This window comes from Rhinoraja longicauda, chromosome 10, assembly GCF_053455715.1.
Source record: "Rhinoraja longicauda isolate Sanriku21f chromosome 10, sRhiLon1.1, whole genome shotgun sequence".
Classification (NCBI taxonomy): Eukaryota; Metazoa; Chordata; class Chondrichthyes; order Rajiformes; family Arhynchobatidae; genus Rhinoraja; species Rhinoraja longicauda.
The window spans coordinates 54,614,477-54,636,068 of NC_135962.1; the positions used below are offsets into that span (position 1 = coordinate 54,614,477).

A 21,592-nucleotide genomic window follows, 5' to 3' on the forward strand; every position below is an offset into this window, starting at 1 on the left:
CCTAGCATCGGGTGGTGGGGATCCGTCCCGTCCCTAGCAACGGGTGGCGGGGATCCGTCCCGTCCCTAGCAACGAGTGGTGGGGATCCGTCCCGTCCCTAGCAACGGGTGGTGGGGATCCGTCCCTAGCAACAGGTGGCGGGGATCCGTCCCGTCCCTAGCAACGGGTGGCGGGGATCCGTCCCTTGCAACGGGTGGCGGGGATCCGTCCCGTCCCTAGCAACGGGTGGCGGGGATCCGTCCCGTCCCTAGCAACGGGTGGCGGGGATCCGTCCCTAGCAACGGGTGTTGGGGATCCGTCCCTAGCAACGGGTGGCGGGGATCCGTCCCTAGCAACGGGTGTTGGGGATCCGTCCCTAGCAACGGGTGTTGGGGATCCGTCCCGTCCCTAGCAACGGGTGGCGGGGATCCGTCCCGTCCCTAGCAACGGGTGGCGTCGCCGCGACTCCAGAGGCCGGCGATGGCCGGCGATGACGATGAGAGCCCTGGCCCGCCCGAGAAAATCCGCAGCAAGCGCATCTTCATCAACTACCTCGACTCGTTCGTGGGGCGCTACGTGGGCAAAGTCAGTGAGAACCAGCAGCCCAGCGCGTCTGTTTAATATGAAGTAGAGTCTCGACTCGAAACATCATCACCCATTGAATTCCTTCTCTCCAGAGACGCGCTGCCTGATCCCGCTATCTTCGGTGTAAACAAGACCTGCTGGTTCCTTCCTGCATTTGTTTAGTTTAGAGCATCGTTTGCGAGGAACTGCAGGTGCCGGTTGACAAGGGGAAAAAAAGACACAAAGTGCTGGAGTAACTCAGCAGGTTAGGCAGCATCTCTGGAGAAAAACGAATGGGTAATGTTTCGGGGCCGAGAGCCTTCTTCAGCACCAGCATCTGCAGTTCCTTCCCACACAATAGTTAAGACCTTAGTTTAGAGATGAGTGTGAGAGTTTGTGTGGACATGCGGAACTGCAGATGCTGGTTGACAAGGAAATAAGACACAAAGTGCTGGAGTAACTCAGTGGGACAGGCTGTATCTCTGGAGAAAAGGAATGGGTGGTGTTTCAGGTCGAGACCCTTCTTCAGCATCTGCAGTTCCTTTCTACACAATAGTTTAGACCTTAATTTAGAGATGAGTGTGAGAGTTTGTGTGGACATTTGGAACTGCAGGTGCTGGTTGACAAGGAAATAAGACACAAAGTGCTGGAGTAACTCAGTGAGACAGGCTGTATCTCTGGAGAAAAAATGACCTTTTTTTCAAGCATCTGCAGTTCCTTCCTACACAATAGTGCAGACCTTATTTTAGAAATGAGTGTGAGAGTTTGCGTGAACGCGAGGAACTGCACTCGCCCCCCTGCAGGACCTATACATCAGGAGGTGCAGATCCAGAGCAAGCAAGATCATGAGGGACCCCTGCCACCCCAGTAACGGACTGTTCCAGATGCTACGATCAGGCAAACGCCTCCGCTGTCACGCTGCGAAAACGGAGAGGATGAGACGGAGCTTCTTCCCACAGGCCATCAGGACTGTCAACTTTTATAACCCCAGAGACTAAATTTTTGTCGACACTAATAGTAACTTATTAACTTTATTTATATGCTGTAACTGTAATTCTTTTTGTGCACAACCCGCAGGCATTGCCACTTTCATTTCACTGCACATCGTGTATGTGTATGTGACAAATAAATTTGACTTGACTTGACTTGCAGGTGCTTGGTTGAAAAGGAAATAAGACACAAAGTGCTGGAGTAACTCAGTGGGACAGGCTGTATCTCTGGAGAAAAGGAATGGGTGGTGTTTCAGGTCGAGACCCTTCTTCAGCACCTGCAGTTCCTTTCTACAGAATAGTTTAGACCTTAGTTTCGAGATGAGTGTGAGAGTTTGTGTGGACGCGAGGAACTGCAGGTGCTGGTTAACAAGGAAATAAGACACAAAGTGCTGGAATAACTCAGCGGGACAGGCAGTACCTCTGGAGAGAAGGAAGAGGTGATGTTTCGAGTCGAGACCCTTCAGACTGAGAGTCAGGAGAAGCGGTTTCAGATCAGGACCCATTTTCAGACTATTGGGGGAGGGATGGGTGGGGGGAGAAAACTGGAAGAGAGGAGGGTCAGGACAAAGCCTGGGAAAAAATGGACCATAGATAGACATAAAAAACTAGAGTAACTCAGTGGGTCAGGAGGCATCTGAGTAACTCCAGCCTTTTGTGGGTATCTTCGATGTAAACCAGCATCTGCAGTTCCTTCCTACACAAGAAATGGACCATTATGGGCTCCACCTTTCCTTGATCATCAGTGCCGGCTCTGATTTGTTCTGAACCCTTTCATACCTCTATTTTTCCTACCTACCAACTCTCAATCTGAAGAAGGGTCTCGACCTGAAATGTCACCTATTCCTTTTACTCCAGAAAATCATGCCTGACTCAGTGAGTTACTCCTGCATTTTGCATCTATCTTAAGTGATAGATGGAGACAGAGACCGGGGAGAGAGGTGTCAGAGAAGGTCCATGTGGATTTGAGGGAAGGGTGGAAGTTAGTAGTAAAAGTGAATGAATTCAACAAGTTCCGCATGGGTGCAATAAGCAGCCCCGATGCAGTCGTCGATGTGGCGGAGAAAGAGTTGGACGATGGTGCAAATGTACCTTTGGAACAAGGAGTGTTCAAAGCAACCAACAAAATTGCAGGCAAAGCTGGAGCCCATGCGAGTGCCCAAGGCTACACTTTTAACTTGAAGAGAGAGGAGTCAAAAGAAAGATGTTGAGGGTGCAGACAAGTTCTGCCAGGCGGAGGAGAATGTTAATAGAGCGGAAATGATTGGGTCTCTGTTCTGGGAAGAAGTGGAGGAGCCTGAGTCCTTCCTGGTGGGGAATGGAGGTGCAAAGGGTCTGGATGCCCATGGTAAAGATGATGCAATGGGAGCCAAGGAACTGAAAGTTGTTGCAGTGTTGAAGAGCAGTTGAAGTGTCTCGAATATAGGTTGGAAGGAACTGGACAGTGGGGGGGGGGGGGGAAACAAGATGGAATTGAGAGTTTGTGAGTGTGCAAACAACAATGTTAAGAGATTATGTGTGAGTGTGTAAATGGGTGTGGTGTGTAAATGGGTGTGGTGTGTAAATGGGTGTGGTGTGAGGGTGTGTGTAAATGGGTGTGGTGTGAGGGTGTGTAAATGGGCATGATGTGAGGGAATGTTAAATGGGTGTGGCGTAAGGGAGTGTGTACACTGTTTGAGGGGGCATATGTATGGACATGGTGTAAAGGAGCGTGTGCATGGGCATTGTGTGAGAGAGCTGGCAAATGAGTGTTGTATGAGTTAATTTGTAAATGAGTTTAGTTTGAGAGAGGATGCATGTGCTGACATAATGCAAGTGTACAGGCACATAGAACTGGTATGAACTGGTGATAGATGGTTGGCAATGACCCGGTCGGTCGAAGGGCCTGTGCCAATGCTGTGTCTCTAAACTAAACTAAACTAAACTAAACTAGTACTCAGATAACAGAAGAAGGATCTCGACCCGAAACATCACCCATTCCTTCTCTCCAGACATGCTGCTTGTCCCGCTGAGTTACTCGAGCATTTTGTGTCTAACTCAGATAACAGAGGCAGTTTTCACCTTGACCTGACCAGAACAGGAAAGAAATAGATCAAATTCTCAACACCTGCTTTAAGGTGTCTGAGTAGAAGGAACAGAGTGTGGGAATATAACTTCATAGTTTGGGTCACAATATAATTTAATATACTGAGTAAAACTCTTCAGTTTTTTCAGAAGATGTGCAATTGGTGGTGCGGAATCAGCTAAACATAGGTAGAGGTAAATAGTTACCAGGTGTTTTGTCTTTCTCTGAAGCTGAAAACTTTGAACAAGCATCTTAGTGCCAGTGATTAAATGTAGTGTTGTGTTCAGAATACCGAAATTCAATGGTTTAATGGTTCTTTATTATCACATGTACTGAGGTACAGTGAAATGATTTTTGTGCATACAGTTCAGTAAAGTATTACAATACATAAACACAATCTCAGATAAAGTAAAAGTGTATAGGACTGGTCCACTGAGACAATATACAAGAGTCGCCAGGTTTTGGCACCATTTGAAATTCAGAACCAGGGGCCACAGTTTACGAATAAGGGGTAGGCCATTTAGAACTGAGATGAGGAAAACCTTTTTCAGTCAGAGAGTTGTGAATCTGTGGAATTCTCTGCCTCAGAAGGCAGTGGAGGCCAATTCTCTGAATGCATTCAAGAGAGAGCTAGATAGAGCTCTTAAGGATAGCGGAGTCAGGGGGTATGGGGAGAAGGCAGGAACAGGGTACTGATTGAGAATGATCAGCCATGATCACATTGAATGGTGGTGCTGGCTCAAAGGGCCGAATGGCCTCCTCCTGCACCTATTGCCTATTGTCTATTGAAAGGTCGTTTCAAGTGCAGCTGGCCATAAAGGCACTTTGTATATTAACGATTTAGGCAAGGGGATTGTGGCTTTGTGGCCAGGTTTGCAGATAATACGAAAATAGGTGGAGGGGCAGGTAGTATAGAGAAAGCAGGGACTCTGCAGAAGGACTTACTGGTGGCATTACTGGGTTGTTCTGGTCAAGCAAAGTTGTCGGCATCCTCCACCGCTGCTCCACCGTTATGTCCCGCTGTAGGTCCGGCTTTTTAATTGTGCACCTCTGTCGTGATGCATCTACCCAGCTGAATTCTTCGAAGATTCCTAGCATCCAAACTATTGATATCATTGTAGATCTGTTGCAAAACCCTCACAGTTTCTTTGCAATGTGAAAATTCTGCCTGGCAGGCTTAGATTTGAAACTCCAATGGTTAAATTCTGATACCCGATTATTTCCAGTACTTCTCAAATGCTGTGGTTGGATCGTCCCTGGAGGAACAGCATGATGACGAAGAACAAACTGAGGAAGAGGCAGAGTCTGTCAAAGGTGTTCCACTGGTCAAGGGGACGTATCAAGTGGTGGGAACTATGAAAAATCCTGAAGAGAAGAAGCCTGATTTTGCTTTTGAAGTCTTCGCTGTAAGTCCCTAAATTTATTTTCTGAACCTAAAAATATCTCTGAACATAACTCTGAGCCAAGATCGATCATCATAATATCTCTGTATCTTTAATATTTTGAGTTTGACAAGAAGAAAATATGTCTATGTTCACTATTGGATTCCCTGTCACTAATTGACTGGTACAAAACAATATGGCACTGGGACCATTGGGCTTATTTGTCATTCATAAGGTCATCAGTGATAGGAGCAGAATTAGGCCACAAGTCTCCTGTGCCATTCAGTCGTCGCTGATCCATCTCTCCCTCTTAACCCTATTCTCCTGCCTTCTCCCCATAACCTCTGACACCCATACTAATCAAGAATCTACCTATCTCTGCCTTAAAAATATCCATTGACGTGGCCTCCACAGCCTTCTGTGGCAAATGCCACAGATTTACCACCCTCTGACTTAAGAAATTCCTCCTCAAATCCTTCCTAAAGGTACGTCCTTTAATTCTGAGGCTATGATCTCTGGTCCTAGACTCTCCCACTAGTGGAAACATTCTCTTCACATCCACTCTATCCAAGCCTTTCACTGTTCGGTAAGTTTCAATGAGGTCCCCCCTCATCCTTCTAAACTCCAGCAAATACAGGCCCAGTGCCGTCAAACGCTCATTACACGTTAACCCACTCATTCCTGGGATCATTCTTGTAAACCTCCTCTGGACCCTCTCCAGAGCCAGCATATCCTTCCTCAGATATGCTGACCAAAATTCCTCACAATATTCCAAATGCGGCCTGACCAGTGCCTTATAGAGCCTCAGCATTACATCCCTGTTTTTTTTGCATTCTAGTCCTCTTGAAATAAATGCTAGCATTGCGTTTGCCTTGTTTACTACCGATTCGACTTGCAAATTAACTTTTTGGGAATCTTGCACTCGCACTCCCAAGTCCCTTTGCACCTCCAATATCTGTATTCACTCCCCATTTAGAAAATAGTCTACGCCTTTATTCCTACTACCATATCATATATCATATCATATACAGCCGGAAACAGGCCTTTTCGGCCCTCCAAGTCCGTGCCGCCCAGCGATCCCCGTACATTAACACTATCCTACACCCACTAGGGACAATTTTTACATTTACCCTGCCAATTAACCTACATACCTGTACGTCTTTGGAGTGTGGGAGGAAACCGAAGATCTCAGCGAAAACCCACGCAGGTCACGGGGAGAACGTACAAACTCCTTACAGTGCAGCACCCGTAGTCAGGATCGAACCTGAGTCTCCGGCGCTGCATTCGCTGTAAAGCAGCAACTCTACCGCTGTGCTACCAAACTACATGACTCCACACTTTCCTGCACTATATTCCATCTGCCACCTCTCTGCCCACTCTCCCAACCTGTCTTAAGTCCTTCTGCAGAGTCCCTGCTTTCTCTATACTACCTGCCCCTCCACCTATTTTCGTATTATCTGCAAACCTGGCCACAAAGCCACAATCCCCTTGCCTAAATCGTTAATATACAATGTGAAGAGTAGCGGCCCCAGCACAGACCCCTGCAGAATTCCACTAGTCACTGACAGCCAAGCAGAAAAAGCCCCCTTTTTGCCACTCTTTCTTTGCCTTCTGCCATCCAGACAACCTGCTATCCATGCTGGTATCTCCCCTTTGATACCATGGGCTCTCATCTTCCTTAGCAGCATCACGTGCACCTTATCAAAGGCTTTCTGAAAATCTAGGTAAACAACATCCACTGACATTCGACAAGATTATGCCTTCACCACCATTTTCCTGCCCTGTGCCCGCACCCTGTGATACCTCTAACGTTCAAAACTGTATCAATCGCAGCTTTGAATTAAATTGTTGCATTTATAGTCACATCCCTCCAGGTAAGACTGCTGGTTCTACTCCTCAGCCAGAATTTTACACGTTTCACTTAAGGCATCTTTCATTTTTTTTAACGCTAAAAATAAAGGTCCAACATACTCAATCTCTACTCATATGCCAAATATGCCATGTCATGAACCACACTGATGAATGTTCTTGGATCTATCTCCACAGCAAGTATATCCTTATTTTTAGGTAAGAAGACAAAGTTGACTTTGTCTCTGTAAAGAATAAATCTCCCGCAGCCCATATCATGGCTTTAACAAAGATTAACAACTTCTATTAATGTACAAATCGCCAAAATTGGCTGTAGGCTACTCAGGATTTGAAAGAGACCTATTGATTGAACTTGTAATCTCAACTATCATGGTAAGGCTACTTAACATTCAGATGTTAGCTGGGCAGTTTCTTGTTCTAAATGCTCATTATTTCCCTTTCCATTTTAAAAACAGACACATTGTTTTCACTGATTTCCATTCCTTCAGCCAATATTGCCAGCTTCTGTTTGCCCTCATCTCTCAACAAGGTCTTGGTCACATTTGTACAGTATGTTATCTCCAGTGTCGTCCTCTTTGGAGGCACAAGGAACTGTAGTTACTGGAATCTTGCGTAACTCCAACACTTTATGTCCTCCTCTTTGGGTATCTTTATATCTATCCAGTGAATCTGTTACCCGAAAGACCTAGATAGAGCAGACGTAGAAAATATGTTTCCAGTAATGGGAGTCCATAACCAGAAGGCACAGCCTCTGAATAAAAGACATACCTTTAGGATGAAGATGAGGAGGAATTTCTTTAGCCAGAGGGTGGTGAGTCGGTGGAATTCATTGCCACAGACACCTGTGGAGGCCAAGACATTGGGTATTTGTAAAGCAGAAATTGATAGATTCTTGATTACTAAAAGTGGCAAAGGTTATGAGAGAAGGCAGGAAAACGTGTTGAAGAAACTCAATGGATCAGGCAGGAAAACGTGTTGAAGAAACTCAATGGATCAGGCAGCAGCAGTGAATGGAATGGTCCATACTCTCCACAGCTGCTGCCTGATGTGCTGAATTGTGCCACAAAGTACCTGCACCCGAGAAGTTGGCCTTTTTTTCAACAAAAAAATATAACTTGGATTTGAAAATTACCATCTAATTTGCTTTGAGACAAGTTTAATTGTAAAGGTGAAATTATGTTCAAAAGTTGGAATAATTTCCCTGGATTTCATCCAATAAACTGGGTAAAGATAGTTATTTTTATCTTTCTACAGTATGATATGCACGAGCAACTGTTTGAATACCTTCAGGAGTGTGACGTCGTCATTTACAACATCACAGAAGACCCTGAGCAAATTGACGAAGCCTCGTGGGCTGTTTCAGGTTCTGATTTATCACTTCATGTATCTGCTTTTCAATTTTGCTTTCTCCACAGTTACTTGCTTATTTTGTTTTAACCCAGTTTCATAAACCCATCTGGATTATTTTTTAAACCCATTTCTGTACAAATGTTATACATTTCCGTGTCTTATTCTGGAGTGGAGAAGTAAACAATGAAATAATGTTCAGTCATTAAAAAAAAAAAAATTCTCTTCTTTTTCCCTCTGCAGCACTTCATTCAGATTTAGAACATTTTGAGAGTCCAAAGATATTTATTTTGCTATCAACAATAATGACGTGGGCTCAAACTAAACCTGTTGATCCTGTAAGGATTTTTTTTTTGTATTTTGGTTATTGCCATTTAATTGAACCTTAGATTGCTTTAGACATGTTACAAAGTTAAGTGTTTATTGCAGGAGAATTATTGAACACATTAGACGTAGCTTATGTTGCAAAGTCAAGCACAATGGATTGTTTGTGCCATGTACATGCTGAAGACATTGTCGATCTGGAGATTGACTGGACAGCCCATCTGCAATTGTAGGATCCAGAGTTTAAATTATTTCTCTGTAAACAGTTGCAATTATTAACCCACTATTAAGAAGATCAGTTCATTTGAACCTCATTCAGAGAACTCAAAACTGGATCCATTGTGGGGTCAATTTCTCAGACAATTAAAAAAAATGGCAATTGTTAAACAAATAAACATATTAAATTATGAGAGGCCTAGATAGGGTAGAACCTTCTCCTAGATAGGTCGACAAGAGGGCATAGGCTTTAAGGTGAGAGGGACAAACTTAAAGGAGATGTGCAGGACAGAATTTTTAACACACAGTGTGGTGGGTGCCTGAAATGTGTTGTCAGGGATGGTGGTAGAGGCAGATACCATAGTGACATCCTTGGCTGTGTGTGTTATTAATTATGAAACCCTTAATCCGGGAATGCACGCGCACCTTTCTTTTCACTCCTCCCCCCTCCCATCATCCAGTTCCTTTTCCTCCTCCTCCTATTCATCACTCACCCCTACCCCCTCCCTGTATTCTATTCCTCCTCCTCCTCCACCACCTCCCCAGTTCCTAATTACCCACAACCCTCTCTCTGCTTCTATATTTCCTGGTATTCTCCCTATCCTTATCAGATTTCACCATCTACAACCGCTTGTTTTACCCACTTATATCCTCCAGCCGGTGTGACCACCTCTACCCCTCTCAACTTCACCGGACTAATTTACCTACCATCCACTCGCCAGCTCTTGCCCCAACCCTTCCCCTCACCTGTTTCTACCAGCCACTCTACTTCAGCCCCTGAAGAAGGATTCCAACTCTCAAAATCTGCCCATATCCTTTCAAAGATTTGGTCTGACCCACTGAGATCCTCTGGCTCTTTGTTGTTTGCTCATGATTTCAGCATCTGCAGTCTCTTGTGTCTCCAATGGAGCCAAGCGTGGCACAAGATAGCACCATTAAGAACTGAAATTAGAAGCAACAAAATAATCTTCATTTCCATTATGTAAAGTCATTAGATATCCATTATTATGTAAAAGGTAAGCCATACAGGATTGTATTCCATAATGGAACATAAATCAAAATTAAAAATGATGCATTTCCAGTATGAGGCAGGCATTTACCAGAAGGTAAACCATGTATATTTTATAATATAATCCGCTATTTTAATGTACACATGGAGGGAAAAGGTTAACGGCAATTTTGTTTTTCAGGAGGATCCAGAGGCTGCATTCACAGAGGATGATTATCGCAAAAGAAAGCCCCATACAAACTATAAGGATCACATCAGCCTTGAGAAACTAGTTATCAAATATGGAAAAACTGTACGTAACCACACAAAATAAATAAATATTTTAGAAAAGTAATTTTTCAGGTTACAGGTGTAAAGGCTTAACATTCGATCAGCAAAGATTCAATCCACTAGAATATTCTGGCAACATTTCTACTCCAAGTTCCAAGGGGAATGTAGATTATGCTGTCAGAAAGAGAATTTGGGATTGATCAACGTTTAACGGGAAGCTAGTAACCACGAATACAAGTGTATGTGAGGTGAGAGTTTTCAGATGGTGGTGCACCTTTTACCATTGTCTCTCCAAATGATAAATTGTAGGGTTTGAGCTGCCTATTTATTTTCTATACATTGGTGGTCTGTGTGTTTTAGTTCATAAATTTGGAACGAAAATCCGGAATATAAACGTCAACCCATTAAAGAACAAAAGGAAGTAAAATGGTTGTTTGATAGTATTGCACTACAGAGATTAAGAGTCAACTACAGTGGTAGTCTGGAGACAAATATAGGTCTGACTGGGCAGATTTCCTTCACTGAAGGATACTGGTGAAGTTGATATCTTTTTATAGCAATCCAGTATTTTAATGGTTGCTGCTTAATGAGACCAGCATTTATTTTTTAAATTCCAGATTTTTTATATAGTTTAAATTCCCCTGTTGCTATGGTGAAATTCAATCTCATGCTCTTGAGTCAATGCTTCCCAACACTGGCTCCAGGTCCGTTGACTCTACTACCATGCCCCTATTTAGAATTTAGTTCTATTAATACTGTAGGGTAGGCAAACCGTTTTGCCTATTTAGAAAAAACATTACATCTCTCCTTTATTTTAGAAAAAGAAAAAGTTTACCACCTATGTTGTTGCTGCTGGAATCATTTATGGAATGGATGAAAGTGTGTTTCATATCTTCTTCAAGGTAAAGAACTTACAATGTTAGTCCTTTTCGTTCTGACAGTCTTGAGTAAACCCAGTCCACGGTATCATTTTTACATCGACACAAATAATAATAATAATAATAATATTCATTTATTGTCATTGCAACGAGTACAACGAAATTAAAAAATAGCCAATCCTGACGGTGCGTACAAACATATATGCAATAAATGCAAAAACAAATAAATACATAAATACAATTAAATACAATTATATGACCGATTTTTTAACGGTGTTGCCTAGTGCAAGGTAGTGTTCAGTTCTCGTATGGCCCTGGGGTAAAAACTGTTCTTAAGTCTGTTTGTTCGGGATTTGATCGACCTGAAACGTCGACCAGAGGGCAGATGAACAAACAGACGGTGGCCGGGGTGGGATGGATCTTTTATTATTTTGCCTGCTCTACTGAGGCAGCGTAGGCTGAACAGGTGCTCCAGGGAGGGCAGTGAGCAGCCGATGATTTTCTGGGCCGTCGTGATGACCCTCTGAAGGGCCTTCCTGTCCTTTTCTGAGCAGCTGGCATACCATGTGGTTATACAGTATGCCAGCACACTCTCGATGGAGCAGCGATAGAAGGACAACATGAGCTTCTCCTGCAGGTTGGTTTTCCTGAGGATCCTCAGGAAGTGGAGTCTCTGCTGTGCCTTCTTTACTGTGGTGATGGTGTTGGTAGACCAGGTGAGATCCTCTGCGATGTGCGTACCCAGGAACCTGAAAGCTGGTACCCTTTCCACACAGACCCCATTGATGTAGAGTGGGTCGTAATCTCCACTGGTTTTTCTAAAGTCAATTATAAGTTCCTTTGTTTTGGAGGAGTTCAGGACCAGATTGTTCACTGAACACCATGCTGCCAGCCTTTGGATTTCATCCCTATAGGCTGTCTCATCTCCTTCTGAGATGAGTCCAACCACAGTCGTGTCATCCGCGAACTTGATGATGGTGTTGGTGGGATGGGTGGGGGCGCAGTCGTGAGTGTAGAGGGAGTAAAGGATGGGGCTCAACACACAGCCCTGTGGTGAGCCGGTGCTCAGTGTAATGGTGGAGGAGAGGTGAGGGCCTATTTTGACTATCACTTGAGCAAGAAACGTATTAGTTTGAACGACCAACTGAATTCAAGGGCACAGCAGTAGAGTTACTGCCTTACAGCGCCAGAGGCAAGTGTTTGATCTGGACTACGGAGTTTGGACGTTCTCCCAGTGACCATGTGGGTTTCTTCCGGATGCTCTAGTTTCCCACACTCCAAAGACGTACAGGTTTGTAGGTTAATTGGTTTTGATAAAAAATTGTCATTTGTCCCAAGAGTGTAGTGCTGGTGTACAGGGAACGCTGGTTGGCGCGAATTCAGTGGGCCCAGGGGTCTGTTTCCGTGCTGTATCTCTAAAAATCTCTTTCTGTGTTGTGATTCTTTCTGCTCGGTTTATTGATTATCCATTCTGATGCTTTGTGAGAGATGTTTAGTCTTTTCCACCACTCCTTATTTCCAATAATGCAGCAACAGTTTAGTGATCTTATACCCAAGGAATTAACTCACAGGGGATCAAGTGTAGTACACCCAGGTTGATGGTGTGTTGATTCATGGACCTAAGCCGTCACTGGCACCACCCGATCTTATAAAAGAAGCACAGGATTACCTAGTGTAGTTTGAAGTTAGGCAAATATCCAACAGAGATCTTAATTTCATTCTTTTCTCCACATTCCCATTTGAGTTAATTGTCAAGATAAACCTCATAACATAACATAACAACACTTTATTGTCATTCGGCACAACACCGAATGAAATTTCAGCAGTCACAAGACACAGCAAAAAAGAAAAGAACACAGGACACCCGACCCCAACACAAACATCCATCACAGTGACTCCAAACACCCCCTCACTGTGATGGAGGCAACAAAACTTCCCCTCTCTTCCCCCCACACCCACGGACAGGCAGCTCGACCCCTACCGAGGCAACCGACACGCACAGCCCCCGCAAGAGGATGGAAGGCCCCGCAGCCGAGCCGCCCCGGGCACCGAAACGTCCCGCGGCCGCACCGGGCGATGTTAAGTCCAGCGGCCGAGCCGCACCGGGCACTGAAACGTCCCGCGGCCGAGCCACACCGGGCACTGAAACGTCCCGCGGCCGAGCCGCACCGGGCGATGTTAAGTCCCGCGGTCGAGCCGCACCGGGCACTGAAACGTCCCGCGGCCGAGCCGCGCTGGCGATGTTAAGTCCAGCGGCCAAGCTGCGCCGGGCACCGAAACGTCCCGCGGCCGAGCCGCACCGGGCACTGAAACGTCCCGCGGCCGAGCCGCGCTGGGCACTGAAACGTCCCGCGGCCGAGCCGCACCGGGCACTGAAACGTCCCGCGGCCGAGCCGCGCCAGCGATGTTAAGTCCCGCAGCCGCGCCGCGCCGGGCGATGGAAGGCCCCGCGGGCGAGCTGCGCCCCGGGGAAGAGACCTAATAAAAGAAAGGTTTCCCCCCGCCCCACCCCACCCCCCCACACCCCACACCCCCACCACACATACACAGCCAAAAACAGAAACAAAAACCATCCCAACACCGACACAAACAAAAAAAAAAGAAAAAAAGACAACAGACTGCCAGAGAGCCGCAGCCGTTAGGCGCAGCCAACTCCTCATCCATTCAGGCATCCCTTATTCATTGTTTTATTTGGATTATCCCTGTTTACCAACCATATGTTGAATTACTGAGGTAAGGGCTGATGTTTGACAAAAATTACTACGCAGTTCCACACCTCTGGTTATGTAGTTGATTGTTGTCCAAATGAGTTTTGCCTTGGTTCGCTAGAACCGATGACTTGTATCTTTGTGCTTCATGCAATGCTATGATTCTCACGTTGTTTATCACTTTATATAATCTACCAGAATATGCAAAACCAGCCTCATGTGATTTTCTTTCCGTGTTCAGGAGGCCTGGCTTGGGCTGAATCCAACAATACCATGCTTTGGAGATGGAAAAAATGTAATTCCAACCATTCACGTGAATGACTTAGCTGGGTAAGTGGAAAAATAAAAGGAGGAACTAACAATCTAATAAAGGGCCATCAGCAATTGTAGTCTTCACTTAGCTTATCAGGAAGCACAATTTATTAAATTACAAATACAGAAGCTCATAAAATTCTGCAATCGTTTTACTTGCATCATAATTATGTACAGTCTTGTATCATGATTGACTAAGAGAGGTTTTCCAGATTCTATTTAGGATGTCCGCATCATGATGACATTGTTTATATGAGCAATTTTCTTTAACATTATAAACATCCTGTTCAACATTTGAAGTACATTCCTCATGTGACAACAGTTGAGGTTCGACTGGCTTATTTTGTAACCTGCTTGGATTTTCCATTTGGTCTAACTGCATCATGTCATGCACATTGGATTTGCTCAATTAGGAACCAGAATGATATAAGGAGAAACAAAACAAACTACTGGAGCAATTCAGCAGGCCAGGCAGCATCTGTGGAGGGAATATAAAGAATACCTTCTTCAGACTGATTATGGAGTACATTTATTTAACTGTATTGTGTTCTTTCTCAGTTTCAGTTTTGTTTATTGCCACATGTACCAAGATACAGTGAAAAGCTTTCTATGGAACATAGTGATTCCTTTCCAGCCTACTGTTAACTTCCTGTGTGTCATCCATGTGTGGTTACTCTTTGTCAACCACCATGATGAATTTTGGTCAGAGCAACGCCACAGTCATGCTTGCTTTGTCCTCTCTGACAAAAATAATGCAGATGAAATTAGTCTCGGATAACTCCACAAAATAAGAGGTATAATTTTACCTACCAATGTAATTACTGGGCTGTTCAATTCCATTGCTTAAATGGAATGGAACTGAATTTCAAGTTGGGTAAGCATAGGATGAAGTCATCCAAGTTGGAGGTCTTCCCTATAGTTCCAACACCTACTGGAAAATGGTCAGGAAGGGGCCTTGCTGGCTCAGTTACTAATGTAAAACCCTACCAATGCCGAGATGAAGGATTGAATTTGGGCCTTGCTGGTTTAAATGATTCAACAATGTATTGAATACAATTGATGAAGTATTCAGCAAGCCTGCAAAAAATATTTATTTCATTGTTAGGGCAAAAATACAATCATTACCATATATATTGATTTTATTTTAAAGAACATTAATGATCATCCTGAAGCAGACTTCCATCTTGCCTCGATAAATGTCTGCCTTTTAGCTTCCTTTGTCTGCTGTTGTTTCAGCGACTGTTATTTCGATGAGGGACGAACAATTGCCCAAACCAAAGAACAAAGTGTGCTTGCATTTATTTTTTTAACTCACTCTAAAACAAACATTAACCTTTAACATAACTTTACCACAACACAATACCAAAATGATGTCATTAACAAAGAGAATTTGCTTTGTCATTCAGAAAAACAATATCAAGTAAGATGTTTAAGCAAAATTAATTCCCCAAATGGTCTGAGATCATATTTTCCATTGTAATTGATTGAAACATTCTGGGATACTGTTCAGCAGCTTTGGTTAAAAAAATGGATAACTTATTTATTACATTGATAATTAAATCATGTATTAGATCATTACAAGAGCTTACTGTAAAGCTCTTGTTCTGACATTCAGTTGTGGTTACAAAGTATAAAGCTTTATTTATTTATAAAAGTACATTATTTTTCTTTTATGCCCTTTACCTGTGTTGTGCATAATTGTTTAAAGCATCAGCCTGAAGAAGGGTCTCGACCCAAAACGTCACCCATTCCCTCTCTCCTAGATGCTGCCTGACCTGCTGAGTTACTCCAGCATTTTGTGATACCTTCCATTTGTACCAGCATCTGCAGTTATTTTCCTTCACTATTGTTCAAAGCTTGGTACATGTCCAAAGAGGTGAAAAGAGAACTACGATCTGATGTTTACTTGATTTACCTGTTGGTTTGAAATCTTTCCTGTTAGTTTTAATAATATATGAAGTTGGAAATACGATGTTTTGAAGTAGGCTAAGTAGTGTTGGGGTGATTCCCCCAGTCTCAGTGGAGACATGAGCTCAATGGAAATGGAGGTCAGAGAATACCACACTTTTCCAACTGTGGTGCTTCCTGCTGGTATCAGAGGAATTAGTCCAATTTTCAGATGCTGAAAAATTACATCCTTTTGAACAAGCTATTTTTATTTCTTAAGTTGTCTCGAATTTCAACACACAGTGGGCATGAAGGACAGACATTTAAAAAGGCAAGGCATAATCGGATCTGGTCCGACTGCAGGCAAATGGGATTAGTGTGGATGGACAAAAAGGTCGGCAGGGATGTGATGGGCCGAAGGGACCGTTTCTCTGCTGTGTGACTCCAAGGCTCTGTACGACACTGTGACACTTTGTTCCAGTGACAGAGAAAGTTTGGAACAGACCATTTAGCGGTCTGCGATATTTTAAAAGAGTGACTTCCTTTTGGCCTTATTTTGCAGCGTGTTACAAAATGTAGCGGAACATAAACCGAAAACGTACTACATTCTTGCATTGGACGATTCAAAGCACACAATGAAAGAAATAGTCAAGGTAAATGCTTAGAGATACTTGCTGCAGATGTTTCAGTCTGGTTCTTTTTCTGATCGTGCACAGTGATCTTCTGAAATGATATAAAATGTAAAGGAGGAATATTTGACATAATTTTGATGCATAGTAAGTCATAAGGTCATACGGAATAGGAGTGGAATTGGGCCATGCGGCACATCAAGTTTACTTTGCCATTCAATCATGGCTGATCCAGCTCTCCCTCCTAACCCCATTCTCCTGCCTTCTCCCCATAACCTCCCCACTACCTGTACTGTAGTGCTTAAACAAACGTCCCAACATCATTTTCATCCATGTGCACCTGCAGAAAATGAGGTGAAAATTAAAATAGGACAGCCTTAAACTATCACTTTTGTCTTCAAAGGAATCCTTAGATTTCATTTACATGTCACGTCACCTACATGCACCAAGGGTTTTCTCTAGCATGTGTATGGTATGGCAGGGATATTTGACTAATTTCACCAGCCAAGCACTTTTCCTTGTGAGGGATTTGGGTGGTTTTATATTTAATGTATAGCTATAAATCTATTAATGTATTTATTCACAAAATGCTGCAGTAACTCAGCAGGTCAGGCAGCATCTCAGGAGAGAAGGAATGGGTAACGTTTCGGGTCGAGACCCTTCTTCAGACTGAACAAGGGTCTCGACCCGAAATGTTACCCATTCCTTCTCTCCTGAGATGCTGCCTGACCTGCTGAGTTACTCCAGCATTTTGTGAATAAATACCTTCGATTTGTACCAGCATCTGCAGTTGTTTTCTTAATCTATTAATGTAGATCTCTAAATCTAAAAAATAAATAAATAAATAAACCCCAAACATTGCACTTAAGGGGTTAATAACGTCAAAAAGCCATTAGATTAAAAGAAAGGAAATTGAAATAAGTAAAAGTAATCACAAAGCAGTTGGATTCCTATCAAAGATCAACCGGTTGTGCTTACGGAGTGAAAGAATGTCATTGTCTGGTCTGACCCACATGTGACTCTCTGACCCCCCCCCCCCCCCCTCCCTCACCCCGCTATGATTTTTACCCACTCCCTTACATTGCCATCAAACTCCCTACCGTTGCATTTCACATGCTTAGGAAATTGTTCATTATATGGACACAAAGGCCTTTAAATTGGTTGGGAAAGCGGACAGGCTGCTCAATTTTGAACTTGAAACAATCTGAGATGGAGGGAACTGTTTTTTTCACATGCTTTGAGCCAGTCTGCATGGTAAATACCTCCTGTAAACTACCCATTGCAGATGGAGTAGAGTATTGTTCCGGTCATTCACTTAATTTCTGTCTGTGGGATGTTATTGATGCCGTATGTATTCATTCAGTGCAGTGCTTTGAGACATTTAAACGATTTGCTGCACAGACATTCTATCTTATTTTGGATTACAATATCAGCTTAAGAAACTCAATTGATCTTCTGGTCCACGATGCATAATTCTATATTAAACAGGCAATTGGAGTAACCCAAAAGAACACATTAATCTAGAATCCAGAACTATTGTTTCAAGAAGCACAGTTAATATATTATGATTCTCCTTACAGGCAATCAGTAAGCTTGGACCAGGCAAGATCCAGCACATTCCACAAGACAATGCCCTGCTAAATAATGAGTTAACGGTAAGTTCTTCTTGTCTGATTTTAATCATTTCACCACTTGGATTTCTATTTTGGATACCCAAGGAACTGCAAAAGCTGGAATGAGGCAGACAGCACAAAGTGCAATACTCATTGCTCACAAATTATCTATATATTAAAACCTGTCTGTTTGTTTGTTCCTGAACTACAGCCAAAACGGTACATGATAGCGCGACAATTGTAGGCCCACCTTACTCACCATTGTCCCTTTAGTGCTAATGCAAGAGGTTTCATTGAAATCGGTGTTATATTTTTTAGGTTATTCACATTTTAAAGTTTAAATCAATCTCCTAGGGGGGGAGGGAGGTAGTGAGGGGGCTGGAGGGAAGGGGGAGGTAGGAAGGGAGGAGGAGGGAGGATAAGGGGGGTTGAGGGGGAGGAGGGGGAGGGGAGGAAGGAGGGGGGAGGGGGGAAGGGGAGGGGGAGGGGGAGGGGGGGAGAGGGGAGGGGGGAGGAGAGGGTGCTGCACCAATGCAGGAGAAGTATTGGTCTAGTAAGTTCATACGTTCTAAGAGCGGAATTAGGCTATTCGGTCCATCGTGTCTCCTGCGCCATTCAATCATGGCTAATTTATCTTTCCCTCTAAACCCCATTCTCCTGCTTTCTCCCCATAACCCCTGACACATTTACGCATCAAGAATCTGTTAATCGTCACCTTAAAAATATCCATTGACTTGGCCTCCACAGCCGTCGGCAGCAGGGATCTTCTACACGGGTGGTGTAAATGTGGTAGTAGTTTGTAAACGCCTCAGAAAAACACTCCAAGTCACCAGGAAGACAGTCTACTGCTGTTTGTAGACAATTGTAGATGTCACTGCTACACTTTCTCTGCACACAGAGCCCCACTCCAGCTCCTTGATACACTCCCTGCTCCCGTGTAGGCTCCTGCCACCTCTTGCTGTTGGAGGCAGAGGGATATTCCCAGCCACTTGCTGAGGATGGATGTTGGCTAATGGTAGCCAGCTAACTGTGGTCATCTTGAACTGGTTTTAAGCACAAGACTTGTGCACGTGCACAGTGCAATGACCGTCATTGCTTTATGTTGTACAATTAACCATTGCCGATAGGTGGAAGAGGATTTTATTGTTATGTACCAATGCAGAACTGAAACGTACCCATGTGTACAGTGACGCTTTTGCTTCAGGAAGTAGGCATTTGGCAAAATTGAGTTTTGCTTTATTGTGAAATGCAGCACATATGAAGAGTTAGAAAATAAGAAATAATTTGCCCCTTCTTAAAAAAGGTTGCGACTCACGCATTATAGTTTCAGTAAGGTTTTGTTCCATTAAATAAAAGTATAGTCAGCCTACAAATAAATGGTTTGACATGGCCACTGTACTCCTGGATTATGCCACCAGCTTCCAGCAATACCGATGTTGTTCATGCCCTGATCACCAAAATAAAAACAACTTGTTTATTATTAAACAATGTTGTTGCTGAAAATACCTTCTACAGTTTTCAAATTAGCGGATCTTATGGTATGGCTTTCGTTTCTCTCCGACAGATGGGATTACTTTATTATTCTTCAGACTCTTGGCATTGCTTCACCTGGTTCATTAGAAACCACCAGTGGGAAAGGACGGGGCTTGTAAGCAGTGTGAGAATGAGTCTGAAGAAGGGTCCCGACCCATAACATCACCTATGCATGTTCTCCAGAGATGGTGCCTGACCCACTGAGTTACTCCAGCACTCTGTGTCTATCTTTGACAATGAAGTAAGGTTGCTTAGGTAGCTTGAAACTAGGAAATCAAACTGGAGGGGATGTTTGGGAGGAATCAGAAGGAAGCTAGAGCAGAGTAAGTGTATTGGAGCAGGGACATGCAGTGTGTGAGGAGAGAGGAGGGAATGAGGAGGAGAGAGGAACATTAATTTGATGGCTATTCCGAGAAATGAGTACTGAAAACTTTAAAATGGAGGTATCCCTTTGGCATGTGAATGAAAAAGGCGGTTAATATATTGAATGAACTCGTTTCATTGGAATTTTTACCGTTGACCCGAGACTCCACAAATATGATTAATGCTCAAACAAATGTGATTAATGCTTCAAATTCTAGGCAAACCACAAACTATTTACTGGATTCAATCTTACCTTTCAAAATATGAAAGTTAAAGTGTTTGAACTTGCTTTCTGTTTTAACAGCAATCAGATTTTGATCACCTGCTGGTGAACTTGACAATGGAGGCTTTCTTCATCAAGGAGAACTTTAACATCCGCTGGGTGGCTGAATCTGGCATTGTGGAAAACATCCAGACCCTTTTCAAAGAATTCAAGCAGTCTCGGGAACTCATGGTAAAGCTGTTCGTTATCTCAATGACTGATCATTTCTTGTAGAAATATCGTTTTACATGGAGAAAGAGTGAACCTAGAGAAAACACAATGAACACAGTGGCGCGGCTGGTAGAGCAGCTGCCTCACAGCATCAGAGTCCCAGGTTCGACCCTGTCCTTGAGTGCTGTCTGTGTGGATTTTGCATGTTCTCCCCGTAACCATGCGGCTTTCATCCGGGGTGCTCCGCTTTCCTCCTACATCCCAAACACTTGTAGGATAATTGGCACCGAATGTTGTACCCTTTATCCTTTATCTATGCACTGTGGACGGCTTGTTGTATGCATGTATAGTCTGTTCACTGACAACAGCACACAAATAAAAGCTTTTCACTGTACCCCAGTGCACGTAGCAATAATAAGCTAAACAAATTCAATTATTTTTAGATATATTACATGCTGGGATAATAAATTTTCCAACCAATGGATTAAGCTTCAATGCACTTATTTTGAAGTGCAGAGAAATAGGGCCCCAATAAGTTTCAAGGAAGTGTGAGAAATAGAACCGGATGTGTTTCAAGGGTGCTGGTGCGTTAAAGGGAGCATTGTAACCAGGGCCCAGGCGAGTTAAAGGGAGCATTGTAACCAGGGACCCAGAGAATTAGAAGGAGCATTTTGCATGTTCTCCCCGTAACCATGCGGCTTTCATCCGGGGTGCTCCGCTTTCCTCCTACATCCCAAACACTTGTAGGATAATTGGCACCGAATGTTGTACCCTTTATCCTTTATCTATGCACTGTGGACGGCTTGTTGTATGCATGTATAGTCTGTTCACTGACAACAGCACACAAATAAAAGCTTTTCACTGTACCCCAGTGCACGTAGCAATAATAAGCTAAACAAATTCAATTATTTTTAGATATATTACATGCTGGGATGATAAATTTTCCAACCAATGGATTAAGCTTCAATGCACTTATTTTGAAGTGCAGAGAAATAGGGCCCCAATAAGTTTCAAGGAAGTGTGAGAAATAGAACCGGATGTGTTTCAAGGGTGCTGGTGCGTTAAAGGGAGCATTGTAACCAGGGCCCAGGCGAGTTAAAGGGAGCATTGTAACCAGGGACCCAGAGAATTAGAAGGAGCATTGGAACCAGAGCCCCATTGCAATAGAGTGAGTGTGGGAACTGGGACCCTAGTGTGTTAAAGGGAGCATATGAACCCTATT

The 21,592-nt window shown here is 43.6% G+C and overlaps 1 protein-coding gene across 1 annotated transcript in view; it reads left to right on the forward strand.

Annotated features, from left to right (window-relative positions):
• Positions 1–306: 306 nt before the first annotated feature.
• Positions 307–21,592, forward strand: part of LOC144597698 (adenylate kinase 7-like) — a 40,339-nt gene continuing 19,053 nt past the window's right edge. The window contains exons 1-10 of the mRNA XM_078407229.1: positions 307–564; positions 4,824–5,003; positions 8,103–8,211; positions 8,439–8,533; positions 9,926–10,036; positions 10,833–10,916; positions 13,842–13,930; positions 16,362–16,452; positions 18,009–18,083; positions 20,242–20,391. Coding sequence (XP_078263355.1) covers positions 460–564; positions 4,824–5,003; positions 8,103–8,211; positions 8,439–8,533; positions 9,926–10,036; positions 10,833–10,916; positions 13,842–13,930; positions 16,362–16,452; positions 18,009–18,083; positions 20,242–20,391 — 1,089 coding nt within the window. The 5' untranslated portion in view covers positions 307–459. The remainder of the gene's footprint in view (positions 565–4,823; positions 5,004–8,102; positions 8,212–8,438; positions 8,534–9,925; positions 10,037–10,832; positions 10,917–13,841; positions 13,931–16,361; positions 16,453–18,008; positions 18,084–20,241; positions 20,392–21,592) is intronic.